The sequence below is a fragment of the Neovison vison genome, chromosome 2 (assembly GCF_020171115.1).
Source record: "Neovison vison isolate M4711 chromosome 2, ASM_NN_V1, whole genome shotgun sequence".
In the NCBI taxonomy this organism is placed as follows: domain Eukaryota; kingdom Metazoa; phylum Chordata; class Mammalia; order Carnivora; family Mustelidae; genus Neogale; species Neogale vison.
In genome coordinates, this window is record NC_058092.1 from 221,360,065 (window position 1) to 221,373,264 (window position 13,200).

General features: G+C 46.3%; 1 protein-coding gene across 1 annotated transcript in view; it reads left to right on the forward strand.

The window, feature by feature from the left end:
- Window positions 1–13,200, forward strand: part of RBM20 (RNA binding motif protein 20) — an 81,098-nt gene that overhangs the window by 42,673 nt on the left and 25,225 nt on the right. Inside the window, exons 7-9 of the mRNA XM_044236845.1 lie at window positions 3,429–3,572; window positions 6,755–6,886; window positions 13,057–13,136. Of these exons, the coding sequence (XP_044092780.1) occupies window positions 3,429–3,572; window positions 6,755–6,886; window positions 13,057–13,136 (356 nt within the window). The remainder of the gene's footprint in view (window positions 1–3,428; window positions 3,573–6,754; window positions 6,887–13,056; window positions 13,137–13,200) is intronic.

A 13,200-nucleotide genomic window follows, 5' to 3' on the forward strand; every position in this document is an offset into this window, starting at 1 on the left:
TACTGTATCTGCCAAAGAAAGTACTTATATTAGTGAGTAATTAACTAGTTACCCATTTTTATTAATCAAAACCACAACATATGAATCAGACTTTCTCATCAGCTTAAGATCTAACAGGGTTACCATATTGATAAAGAGACTCAACTCAGGTTTTTTGAGTGTCAAAAATTGGGGTGCCTGGGTGGCTCTGTTGTTAGGTGTCTGCATTCTGCTCAGGTCATGATCCTGGGGTCCTGGGATCGAGCCCCACATTGCAATCCCCGCAGGCGGGAAGCCTGCTTCTCCCTTTCCCATTCCCCCTGTTTGTGTTCCCTCTCTCACTATGTCTCTCTCTTTCAAATAAATAAACGAAATCTTTAAAAAAAATTTTTTTAAATAAATAAATGCCAAAAATCATGACCCTCCCTTGAAATACTATTACCTTCAAAGACCCGTAAGGACACATTAGAGAACCCAGGTTGGGAATTAGCGTACAACATCATGGTGTGTGCTCAAAGGGACTCAGGGTCGTCTGTGTCCTCAGTAGACAAATTTTACTCTAGCTGTTCACCGGGAGACCTCGTTCTTTCTACCTCTTCCCTTCCCACTCCCCTCCCTCCCTCCTTTGCTGCCTCATTGTTCCTATCTGCCGTAAGGCATAAAGCAAATAATAGCCACATTTATACAGACAGTCTCAAGAATAGATTAGAACGATTATGCCTATAACTGGACACCTGTTATGAGTCAAATATGATTTTGAACCTAATTGAGTTTAATGAAAAGGTGTTTTAGATCAATGGCAGAAAAGAACATAGACCAACCTATCCTAAATCAAATATTTGCTAAAGAATATAACACATAAAAAGGTTTTTTTTTTTCTTTCCCCTAACCCGATAGGGTTTCTCACTTGGCCCTGAAACCAGACACAAACAAACCATTAACACAGAGATTTGCAAGATTTTTCAGTCCTCAAGATGTTCATTTCATGGGTCACTTTGGAAACTGAGAAATGGAAGTAAACTGGTCGGAGTAAAGACGCTGCTAGTGGTCACTGGCGGGCCTCGGCCTCCGCCCGGAGTCAATCTATTGTAGACCCGCCTTCTTGGGAGAAGAAAGTACTCATGAAATGTATTTTTAAAACCTGAGTGTAAACCATAACTGAGACCCAGTCATTTGAGGACCTAACAATGTCCACAGCATGAATTCCTTTTGCACTGTGGTGACTGGCCGCCGAGGAAGTGCTTGCTCTAGGAGGCCTAGTCCACTGCGCAGCAGCTCAGGTACAAGCCTTGTGAGCTGCTCTTCCAACCTGGAGGAGACAGTGACAGAGGGGCCGGCCTTCATGCTGGTCACTAGACAACTGGACAGGCAAGGAGCAGGAGTGGCCCAGAATGACCCTGTGGTTCTGTGTGTCTGCCCTGTCATCGGAGCACGAGTTAGCCCAGGCTGACCACAGCAGAGTCACATGGGGCAGAAACATGCTTGTTTGCAGGGGGGCAGGCAGAGCACCCAGCTCAGCCTGCCTGGTGATAAACTCTGAGGACCAGCCACATTACCCTGCCTCGGCCCTCAGCTGGGTCTGTGGTCTTTGTGCGCACCGCTCACCCTAAGGGAGAAGCAAAGGTCCCGCATCTTTGTGGTCATTCTGGAGAAGAGTTCAGCTCTTGTTAGCCAGGCTCAGACTCAAGTCTCATCACATACGAAGAACTCTGTTTGCACTCAGTGGAGTCGCAGGGATGTTCTGGGAGCTGCCTGGGCCGGATGCTCAATCCCATTCCTTTTTGGGAAAGTGCTTGACCTCTGGACATAGTGGAGGGGGAGGTCTGCAAGGGGCACTTGGGTTTCTCCAGTTCAGGGCTGAGCCATGAAAGGAAATTCTTACTGACTCTAATTGTCCTCAGCCCAGATGAGACAAATGAGGGCGTTTTGTGATCAAATTACCCAAATATTAGCCCTTGCGAGGGATGAGACCCACATCAAATGTAATTAGATGTTGAAGTTCTCTTTATCATAGAATATGGTGATTATGCAAATGTGGGCTATGCTATTAGACCATGTTTCAGGTCTGGAAAATTGCATCCTTCTCTTCCACACTGGATTGGCTTCTGGTTACTCATTCTTGAACCTCCCAGAGACTCCCAGGCTGATTAAGGTTTGCACAGACCAAACAGACGCACTTCCTCCCTCCCGAAGCTTTGATTATGTCCCCTTCTTGGCTTCCAAACTGTGTTCCTCAGAGGTACCTTGGGGCTGCTGGCTGGTGGTGGTGGCAGGGGGCCCGAGCCCCAGGTTTGCCTAGCCCACCTCCTCTTATTTGTGGAATATATTGGGTTGGTGAGCAAGCCTGTATTTGCGGAAAGGATTCCAGCCTAACAGCGTTGTGAAAGCCACCACCCTAAACCATGCGTTGTTGTCACGGATGTCTGTATATAAGGTTCCCACAAATCCTTGCTGTGCTCTTTTTTCTGTGGTCACACAATACGAGGTATATAAGAAAAATGTTAAAAAACCTCTCTCCTCCTACTCCTTTCCAGTTCAGCTCTTGGACGATAACCAGTGTTGACAAGTTGCTAGGTACCCTCCCCTGCCTGCTTTCTCTGTCTGTGCTGATAGCCTTGAAAAATTTTTCATTATGAAAAATTTCAAATGTGCAGAACAGGACAAACTAGTATAAAATTAACCCCAAGTTCCAATGGTGATCAAAACTTTACACTTGTTTGATGTGTCTCTTTCTCACATATAGATTTTTTTTTTTTTTTTTTAACCAAAAAGGCATTGGCCTGGATGCCAATTCAATTACCCTCCTTTTGTTTTGTTTAACAAAAAAAGGCATGTGCTGTCTGGCAGCTTGTTTTGTTGCTGAACGGTCTTTAAAATTATTCCTTGTCAGCTCACTTACCTCTGCCTTTTAATGGCTCTGTCATCTTCCATTATCTGTTTGAACCATCATTTACTCAAACATTCCCCTACTCTCAGACATCCAGGCTGTTTCTAGAATTTTACCCCACCTTATAAATAACTGCAGTGTCCTTGAACATAGATGTTTATATATTGGTGCATTTATTTCTGTAGGAGAGATTTCCAAAAGTGGGATGGCAAGATCCTGGGCTATCTGTACTTCAAGTTTTATTAAATATTGCTCAAGTGTATTCTCAAGGGGTCATAGCGTGTAACCTGTCCCCAGTGACCCAGGGATAAGCCCATGTGTTCACATCTCTGGCAGTTCTGGATGTGATTGCTCATTAAAATGTTGGAAATCTTTCCTGTAACGGGGTGGCATAAAATCGATATTTTATACATATCTGGGAATGGTTTCTTTTTCTGCATTAATTTCATATTATCCTTTTGCAATCACTATTGGGGGGAAGATGGTCATTAGGTACATCTGGAACAGAAGGCCAGAGGGAAATGTATTTGGAAGACTAGCCACAGCTCTCTGTTCCCATCAGTTTGCACAGCGGAAAACGGGTGCCGGCCGCGTGGTGCACATCTGCAACCTCCCGGAAGGAAGCTGCACGGAGAATGATGTCATTAACCTGGGGCTGCCCTTTGGGAAGGTCACTAATTACATCCTCATGAAGTCCACTAATCAGGTAGGTCAGGCACTTTCACACTGGGACATACCAGATAGACCACATATTGGTGGAGGGAACTATATGATTTTTTTTTAAAGGAGCTATTCGTGGGGGATACCTGGGTGGCACAGTCGGGTAAGTGTCTGCCTTCCACTCCGATCATGATCCCAGGGTTCTGGGATCGAGTCCCACATTGGGCTCCTTGCTCAGCGGGGAGCCTGCTTCTGCCTGCCGCTCCCCCTGCTTGTGCTCTCTCTCCCTCCGACAAACAAATAATATCTTCTCTATTTTTTTTAAAGAAGGTATTCTTGGGGCTCCTAGGTGGCTAGGTCAGTTAAGTGGATGTCTTCAGCTCAGGTCATGATCCCAGCATCCCAGGACCAAGCCCCATATGGGGCTCCCTGCTCAGTGGGGAGCCTGCTTTTCTCTCTGCCCCTCCTTCCTGCTCTGTTGTCTCTCTCTCAGATAAATAAATAAAGTCTTAAAAAAAAAAAAGAGAAAGAAGCTATTCTGAAAGTAAAGACATAATACACAGCTGGCCTCTTGTTGGTATAGCACAGAGGTTTTGACTGGTGGTGGTGTTTTGCTTACCCTGGTCTCAGCTTACCCTCCTTGTGATGGGCGCAGGCCTCTTTGAGTAGCCTGGAGGTAAGGAGGTACTTTGGAATGAGGGACTCATTAACATGGAAAAGCTAACTGACCCCCAAAATAGAAACCCATAAATTCGAATCTTTTCACTGTATTACGCCTGGGTGGCTCAGTGGGTTGAGCCGCTGCCTTCAGCTCAGGCCATGATCTCAGGGTCCTGGGATCGAGTCCCGCATCGGGCTCTCTGCTCAGCAGGGGGCCTGCTTCCCTCTCTCTCTCTCTGCCTGCTTGCCTCTCCATCTATTTGTGATCGCTCTCTGTCAAATAAATAAATAAAACCTTTAAAAAAAAAAAAACACCCTGAGTTAATGCTACAGTCTTACCATCGAAGCTTCTCATATCTGAAAGCCTGGGTTTGGAGCAAACCAACAACTCTCTGTGAACAGATGTCTTCAGAGATCTTTGGTGTTAGCATCTGAAGCCCTTGGGTCCTGTAGCAGGAGAGTGGGTGGGAATTGATGGGTGCCTGGTAAGTCTAAAGGACAAAGAACCCTTAACCCGTGGGGGTTGAGTGAGAACTTGGCGGTTAATACAGCTGTCTTTGCTTCTAGAGTGAAAGGATGAGTTTATGCAGAGAAGTGGCCAAGAATAAGAATATTTTATCTTTAGTATTAATAAATATTTTTACTTTATGAACCAAAGGGGCAGATATAGACATTCTTTTCTTTCTTAAGATTTTATTTATTCATTTATTTAGAGAGCGAGAGAAAGATTGTGAGTAAGGGGAGGGGCACAGGGAGAGGGAAAGAATCTTGAGCGGACTCCACACTGAGCACAGAGCCTGATGCGGGGCTCGATCCCACCACTTTGAGATCATGACCTGAGCCAAAACTGAGTAGGGTGCTCAACTGGCTGAGACATCCAGGGGCCCCAGGAAGTTCTTTTCTTAATTAGCGCATGAACTTTAGAGACTCTGAGCCACATCAGATCACTGGTGGTCTTCTTCCATCAAAGTGGACTTGGACTACTCACTTAGTCCCTTTGCTCCGACTGCTCAGAATTCTATTTTGGATAAATGTACAGAATTCAGCTTGCAACATTAATGCAGTGAGATTCCCTGAATTAGTATTATTCCCATCTGACAGTTGAGAACTAGAGGTGCAAAAATGTTTGCATCAAGAAAGAGGCACTTAGAAAGCTGGGTGACAGGATCCGAAATAAAATCCTACAGAATGTTGACTTCTTTATCTCCCACACATCTGCCATAGACTGTGACAGCAGGGAAAAGCATCTCTGAAATTCAGAAACAGATGCGAGGGAAGATGAGCTTGGTTAGCCCACTCGGTACAAAGGAACTGCGAGTGTAGGGACCCACAATGAGGGCTCCTGGTCACAGACCACTTTCCCTTTTCAACATCAAGGCACCGTGTGCTGTCTATATAGTACAAACCAAAGCAATCTAAGAAATGGTAACAGGACGAACCCACCACAGCTGCTGTTGGGTAAACTGGCGGGTCAGTCAATACAGCCTATTTTGAAACTCTCAGGAAATACTGATTGAATGCAAAAGCCCATTTTTTGTGTGTTTTATCAGAACAGTTCAATAAAGAGGGAATACACTGTAGAGCTATAACTGAGGGTTTTCTCCTCTCTGTAACTCAGAAAGCCCTGGCTTTCTTTCAAGCCTTGGGAGCCCCTGAGTTGTTTAGTATTTTTCTTTCCCTGCAAAGAAAGTGAGAACTCAGAGACTCATGGCTGTGTCTCTGTCTCCTACCCTCATTGCGACAAAATAGCAAATTTTGCAGGGATCAGCCCAAGGTCACTTGTAGGAGACTCACTCTCCCCACTACATCCCCTCAGAGAACTGTGGGTTGATGGATTCTCCCATCCCAAGGGGGCTCCTGTGGCATGATGTGGCACAGGGTGGATAGTAATAATTTAAGAATTATTGGTAACCAGGGGGATTAGGAGAGCGGCCGTCTTATAATGAGCTCTTTGGGTGAAGTTAATAAATAGGTCTCTTTGAACAGTTGGGATCAAAGACAGCTTCTTGCCCTGATCGTTTTTCTTTTTATTGAAGTATAAAATAAAATACCTCTTTTTATACCTCTTTTATTGAGGTATAAAATACATACTGTAAAGTGTACTAGTCTTAAGTGTACAAGTCCATTAATTTTCTACGTGTGTACACCCATGTAATTACCGCGCAGGTCAGGAGAGGGGACATTTCCAGAGACCCTCAGAAGGTTTCCTTATACCCCACCCAGTCAGAACCCCACCCCTGCCCCAGAGGGAAGCTCAGCTCTAACATCTATCAGCATTGATTCATTTTGCCTATTCTTGAACTTCATAGACATGGAATTGTGTCTAGTACTGACTTTTGTTTAAGACCATTCGCATCAGGGGTGCCTGGGGGGCTCAGCCGGTTAAGCATCTGACTCTTGATTTTGGCTCAGGTCATGATCCGCCCCGTGTCCGGCTCTGTTCTGGGTGTGGAGCCTGTTCAGAATTCTCTCTCTTCCCTCTCCCTCTGCACCCCCCACCGCCCCAGCAACAAAAAAAGACCATTCATGTCAAGCTTCAGCTTAAGTCCTTCCATTTTTTTTTCCTAGGCCTTTTTAGAGATGGCTTACACAGAAGCTGCCCAGGCCATGGTCCAGTATTACCAAGAAAAATCTGCTGTGATCAACGGTGAGAAGTTGCTCATCCGGATGTCCAAGAGATATAAGGAATTGCAGTTGAAGGTAAAGCATTCTCCCATTTTTTAGTCACTCGGCAGCATCAACTGTGTGTCTCCTTGTGGGGCACTGACCTAAGTGCTGGCGGGAAGGAGGGGATAGGAAAACATCCAGAGATTACCTACTGCCTTTGGGACTATCACATAGGAAGGCCAACTTGAAAACATGGCAAGAAAAATGTTTATTGAGATAAGTACAAAATGCAAAGGGATGCTGGAGACAGCATGACTAACTACATGCTACTCGAGGAGGGGTCTTGAGGAAAGACTTACAAGGGAAGTCTTTTGAAGGATGAAAGAAGAAGGGAAAGGTGTTTGCATTTCAGATGTGGGAGCTCCAAGCTCTGAATATAACCTCCTTCTCTGCCCTTACAGAGCTCCAGTAACTTTCTCTTCCTCTCTCACCACCACCCCGCCCTGATCTCTTCTTCTCTCCTCTGTCCTCTATAATTATGTCTTCAGCCCCATAGAAATCCTTCTAAGCAGCTCATGACTGTATTGGCCACAGTCAGGGATGAATTCAGATAATTCCAAACAGGGCTTTTGTTTCTGTTTTAGCTTGTTCTACATTTGTCTCTTCTTTTTTATTTTCTTTTTCCTTATTTTATTGTGAGGTATAACATACATTCAGAAAAATGACTAATTATGTATTGTGCAGTTTAAAAAGCAGTAATGGGGGCATCTGGGTGGCTCAGTCATTTAAGCCTCTGACTCCAGATTTCGGCTCAGGTCACAGTCTCAAGCCCTTTGTTGGGCTCTGTGCTCAGTGTGGAGTTTACTTGTCCCTCCCTCGCTGCTTCCCCTATACCTCAAATAAACAGATAAATAAATAAAAATAAGTAGTAATGGTTGACATCTCATAAATCCTATAAAACCACCACCAAAGTCAAGAAATACACCAGTGGCACCCAGAAGCCCCTCTGAATCCCTCCACAAGCTCCACCCGTCCCTCTCCACTCTCCTGACCAAGGATGATCATTTCTTTGCTTTTCCTTAGAGTTCAACAACCCATTTCTGCCTCCCTTACCATTAGCATTTAGTTTTGCCTAATTTTGAACTTTACATGAATGGAATCATGCTCTTTGTGTTCTTTCATTCAAGTTCTGCCATCCATGCTGGGTGTATCTGTTTATTCTCACTGTTACATAAATTTCCATTGTATGACTATGTATTTATACGTTCCACCGTTGATGGACATTTGGGCTGTTTCCAGTTTTAGGGTATTAGGGACAAGTCACTGTAAACATTCTTTTTTTTTTTTTTTTCTTTTATAAACATATAATGTATTATTAGCCCCAGGGGTACAGGTCTGTGAATTGCCAGGTTTACACTCTGTAAACATTCGTGAACATGGCATCCTGGTACATACGTACGTGAGGTATAATGAGGGGCACACACGTAATTAGGAGTAGAATTGCGGCATCTCAAGGCATGCTTACCCTGAACTTTACCAGCAAGCCCTTTTCAAAATCAGTTGTCCCAGGGGTGCCTGGGTGCCTCAGTGGGTTAAACCCTCTGCCTTTGGCTCAGGTCATGATCCCAGGGTCCTGGGATCAAGCCTCACATCGGGTTCTCTGCTCAGCAGGGAGCCCGCTTCCCCCCCACCCCTCTCTGCCTACTGTGATCTCTGTCTGTCAAATGAATAAATAAAATCTTAAAAAAAAAAATCAGTTGTCCCAGATTTACATTCCTGCTAGAGTAAGAGTTTTCAGTGGTATGCATTCTTACTAACATTTTGTTAGATGACTTTTTGATTTTTGCCTATCTGGAAATGTATATTGGTTTATCATGGTTTTATTTTTTACTTTTTCTAAAAGATGTATTTGTTTGTTTTAGAGAGAGAGCGAGCACACATTTGAGTGGGGGGAGGAACAAAGGGAGGAGGAGAGAAGCTGAGTCCCTGCTGACCAGGGAGCCTCACAGGGGGCTCCATCTCAGAACCCTTGAGATCATGACCTAAACAGAAACCAAGAGTCAGACGCTTAACCGACTGAGCTACCCAGGCGCCCCATCATGGTTTATATTTTTATTTTCCTGATTACTAATTGAGGTGAGCCCTTTTTCCTGTGTTCATTGGCCATTCCATTTGGATCTTCTGCGGAGGAAAGTTTCTTTTAAGGTCATTCGCCCATGCCTTTCTTTAGACTGTGTCTTCTTCATGGTTTGCAGGAAGGAGCTCACTTAACTGGAGCACTTAGTCCATTTGGATTTATTGTAATTAAATTGCTATATTTTTATTTAAATCTACTTCTTATTTTGTGCTTTCTACTGTCCCATTTTAATAGTGCCCTTCTAGTTCACTTCAGCTTATTCCACATTTCCTGAGGGCCCATTTTGTTCAAAACCCTTTCGTGTCTTTAATCTGCCTTGTGGTTGTTGCTAGCTAAGGGTAGTATTCTGACAAGTCTGCATGTGGAGATGGTAATGTCGTCAAAGCCTTGATTCTGCTTTGCTTGTATTATTGCTTCTGAAGTTTCTTTGCCAACAGTTCTAGCAGAACCTGGTATTCCCCCCCCACCCCCACCCACCCTGGGGAATGAAAGCATGTTGCTTTGCTCAGGCGAATGAAAGATCCCATCCCATTGTGGACTCAGCCAAAGTTTCTGTTCTCCTGGATTTTCCCCTGGAGGCTAGAACTGAATTTCTGCACTAAATTCCTAGTGGATCTTCAGTCTCTAAATGAAATGTTGTAAAATTCTGATTAGGATTAGCAGGAGTCCTCAGCTTTTTAAATGAAGGAATTAAGGCACCATAGTACCTTCCTGCGGAAGATGGTTTGGGGTGGTGCAAACACCATGGGTTAAAGAGGTCAGATGGGCAAGGTCTGCGCTCAGCAAATGTTCACTCGTCCGTGCCCACTGTGGGAAGGATCTGGGCCAGGTGCCATGGTTATAGACACAGCAAGCTGGCAGAGGAGCTCACAGTCTGGTGTGAGGAAGGATGGGAAAATAGAACCATCGACAACCATGTGACCTATTCCAGATGGGACGGTGCTGGTGCTACCTGGGTTTTACCTAGTCCTGCTTAGATGAGCTTGGACAAGGTGTTTAAACTGCATGAACTTCAGTTTACCAGATCAGGAAAGGACTCTACGTTGAGTTCGTTGGTTTTAAGCCCTTTTTTGCCCCGTGTATTATCTCTTTGAGTCTTGCGGTCACCTTCCCCTGGGAGGTGTGGAGGGTGGATAATGACAGTAATTATAACAGTACAACAGTAATACCAAGAATAGGTACTTTTAATTGAGTCTTGGGTCAGGTCATGGGCCAGACACTTCACATATGTCATCTACTCTAATCCTGACATCAGTCTCGTCAGACAGGTGTTCATTATCTCAGTTTAACCGATAAGGAAACGGAGGCTCAAAGAAGTTCAGTGACTTGCAGAAGCTCATAGGGCCTGGAAGAGCCCTGATCAAAACCTGAGGCTCTTTTGGCTTTGCGTATGTCTGCGCCTCTGTGACGTGTCAGTAGGATCTCCACTGTCCGTGTGAGAAGTCGGGAAATCTGCCGTTAGTCCCCCAGCCCATAAGCAGCAGACAGTTTTCTAATAGGGTTTCTCGAACTTTATGTATGAACAAATCACTTGCAGGTCCTGTTAAAATTTCTGGTTCAGTAGAACTGGGGCAGGGCTGTGATTCTGCCTTTCCAACATGTCCCCGGGAGGTGTTGCTGGTTCTCACAGCATACTTTGAGCAACAGGGGACTGGAACATGTGGCTTTCTGCCCTTTATGAAGGATTTTCTGCTCCCAAGCTGTCACGATGCCTCCGTGAGAAAGATCTCAAAACCCACTGTAGCCACATAGGAATGCACGCATCGTGGTGCCTGTGTTGGCGTGAATCAGCTAGGACTGTCTCTGCAAGTGGCAGAAAATGATCTCCTTTAAGCTTACGGACTAAAGTGTTGTTTTGTTTTGTTTTAAGGGCGGGGGGAATTTACTGGCTCGTGTAAATGAAAAGGCCAGGAGTGGCCGTGGCTGCGGGTGCAGCTGGCTTCTGGGCCTCAGCGATATCCTTAGGACTTGGCTCTTCTCCGCTCTGCCTTCTTCAGTTCGCTTGGCTTTGTTTTGGGGGGTCTCCCTGGATGGCCCGGGCAGCCCCAGCCTCCCTCCTCTAGGTGGCGTGATGGCTTCATCGACTGCTGCCGTCTGGCGTCTCTTCCTCCCCGTTCGGTTCCTCGGGACAAGAGAGCCTGGGTTTTTTGGAGTAGCTTCCTCAGAGGTCCCGAGAGCCACCGTGATCGGGCTTGTTCGGGACACATGTCCTTCCCTGAGCCAATCTCTGTGCTAGGGAAGGCCATGCCGTGGCTGGCCAGGCCTGTGTCACCTCAGGGCAGGGTGGAGGAGGGGGAGTGGCTACTGGGAAGGTAGACTCCAAAACACCGTCTCTGTATGTATCTCTGGGCCACGGGGTGGGGTGGGGGGCCACTTGGGGTCCCACCAGAGCTTGCAGAGGTTGGGGGATATTTTGATTGGTGTTTTTCCTCTACCTTTACCTTTGGCTCACCAGGCAAAGTGGAGGGAGAAAAAGGAGAGATTTAAGGTATCTCTTATCGCCTCCCCCCGAATATTTCCTCACGCTGGCCATCAGGTCTCCCCATACCCTCTTCGTGGCAGAGGCTCTATTCCTCAGGGCACTTGAGGCAGAATCTTTCACAGAATGAGAAACACCAAATTGGAAAGATCAATAAAAAGTGATTTTTTTTCTTCCTGCAGACCTGGACGAGAAGAATGAGCTCTGTTCTGGGCTGTTCTAGAGAGACTTCTCCAGAACCATGGTGTCTTACCTGCGAAAGGGCACTTGGACTAATTTAAACCAGTGTCTCCCAGTTACTGCATCAGAGAAGCGTCAGGGGAGTTTTTAGGTTCCTTTGATTAGGTTCCCAGAGATTTCCCTGAGAGATTTGGGGTGGGGTTGAGGGTCCCAGGCGGTTTGGGGGCAGAGGGCCTGGTTTCAGAGCCGCTGGTCTTGTCAGCCTCCCAGCCACAGAGAGTCTCCAGCCCTGAGAAGCATTCTTGGGTACGTTCCATGGTGCTCTCAGGAAGGTTCAATCAGAAATGGTGACTGAGGGTTTTCTCCAGATAAGACATGGTACTGAGGGCTGGCGAGTTTGCTGTGTAACTGAAGAGACAGACTATTTCTCTGGAAATTATACAAGACTTAAACATGAGTGCATCAGTATGGAGCTCCTAGAAGTTCAGTGGCAAAAGGCAGGGTGACTGGCTTGTGTAAAGGAGGAAACGATTGCCGAATAGGGCTTGAAGGCTGCGGTGAATCAGCTCAACAGAGAGGGTGTCCAAGAGGAAGGAGTCGGCTGAGAAGGGACTAAGACCCTGGGAAGCATAGTAATGTCCAGAAGGGTCAGGGCTGCTGTGACAGGGCCTGGCTGTGACAGGTTCGGGGTTCATAAGGAAGGTTTCAGCATCTTCCTGAGACTTTTGAGACATGGAAAACAGCCACAGAAGGGTCAGAGGGAACCTTTCCGCAGCTCCTTTTATGTAGGCCAAACACCTGTGACTTTTATCAGCACAGCCCGCTTTGCTGCCCTGCCTCGAGGCTGCTGGTGGATGCCAGATGGGCCTCATTATCTCACCTTTATAGGTGGAGGGAGGGAGTCTCCCACAGACAGCAAGCCTTGACCCCAGATCACCCAGCCAGTTGGAGGTGGAGCTAAGCTGTCCTTCCTGGGTTGAGATCCTCAAGTCCAGGGGCACTTGTCTGAAAGCAGCAAGATGTGTTGACCATGAGCACCATGGATGGTCCCCCTGTGGGGTTATTGAGCCACGTCAGTGTCTTCATAGAATGGGTGAAAAGATCTACGGCTGGGATTTGCTTCAGAGTATTCTGTGGGGTGGGGAAGTGGGTGGGGGTACAGATGAACTAGATTGGTCAGAATTGTTGACGATGCAAACGGAGCATGGCGGTTCAAAATACCATTCTCTTTGCTTTTGTGTATGTTCGCGGTGTTCTGTGATAAAGAGGTCCCCAAAATGTCAGGGCCGCTCCATTCAGCGTCCTGCTCACACTCCTCACGCCCTGGATTAAACTTTTTTTTTTTCTCTAAGAAGGTACTTTGTTCCCCTTGGGTGGACCAGACCATGCACCCAAGTCCTCATTGCTTCTCTTTGGCATCTGCATGGCCATCTCTGTTCTGACGATGACTTCTCTGACTTTGCCTAGAAACCTGGGAAAACTGTGGCTGCCATCATCCAGGACATGCATTCCCAGAGGGAGAGGGACATGTTCCGGGAAGCGGACAGGTGAGGCCTCAGCCCTGGGCATCAGGGCGGATTCTGGGCAGCTGGATGCTCTCCCGTCTCTTAT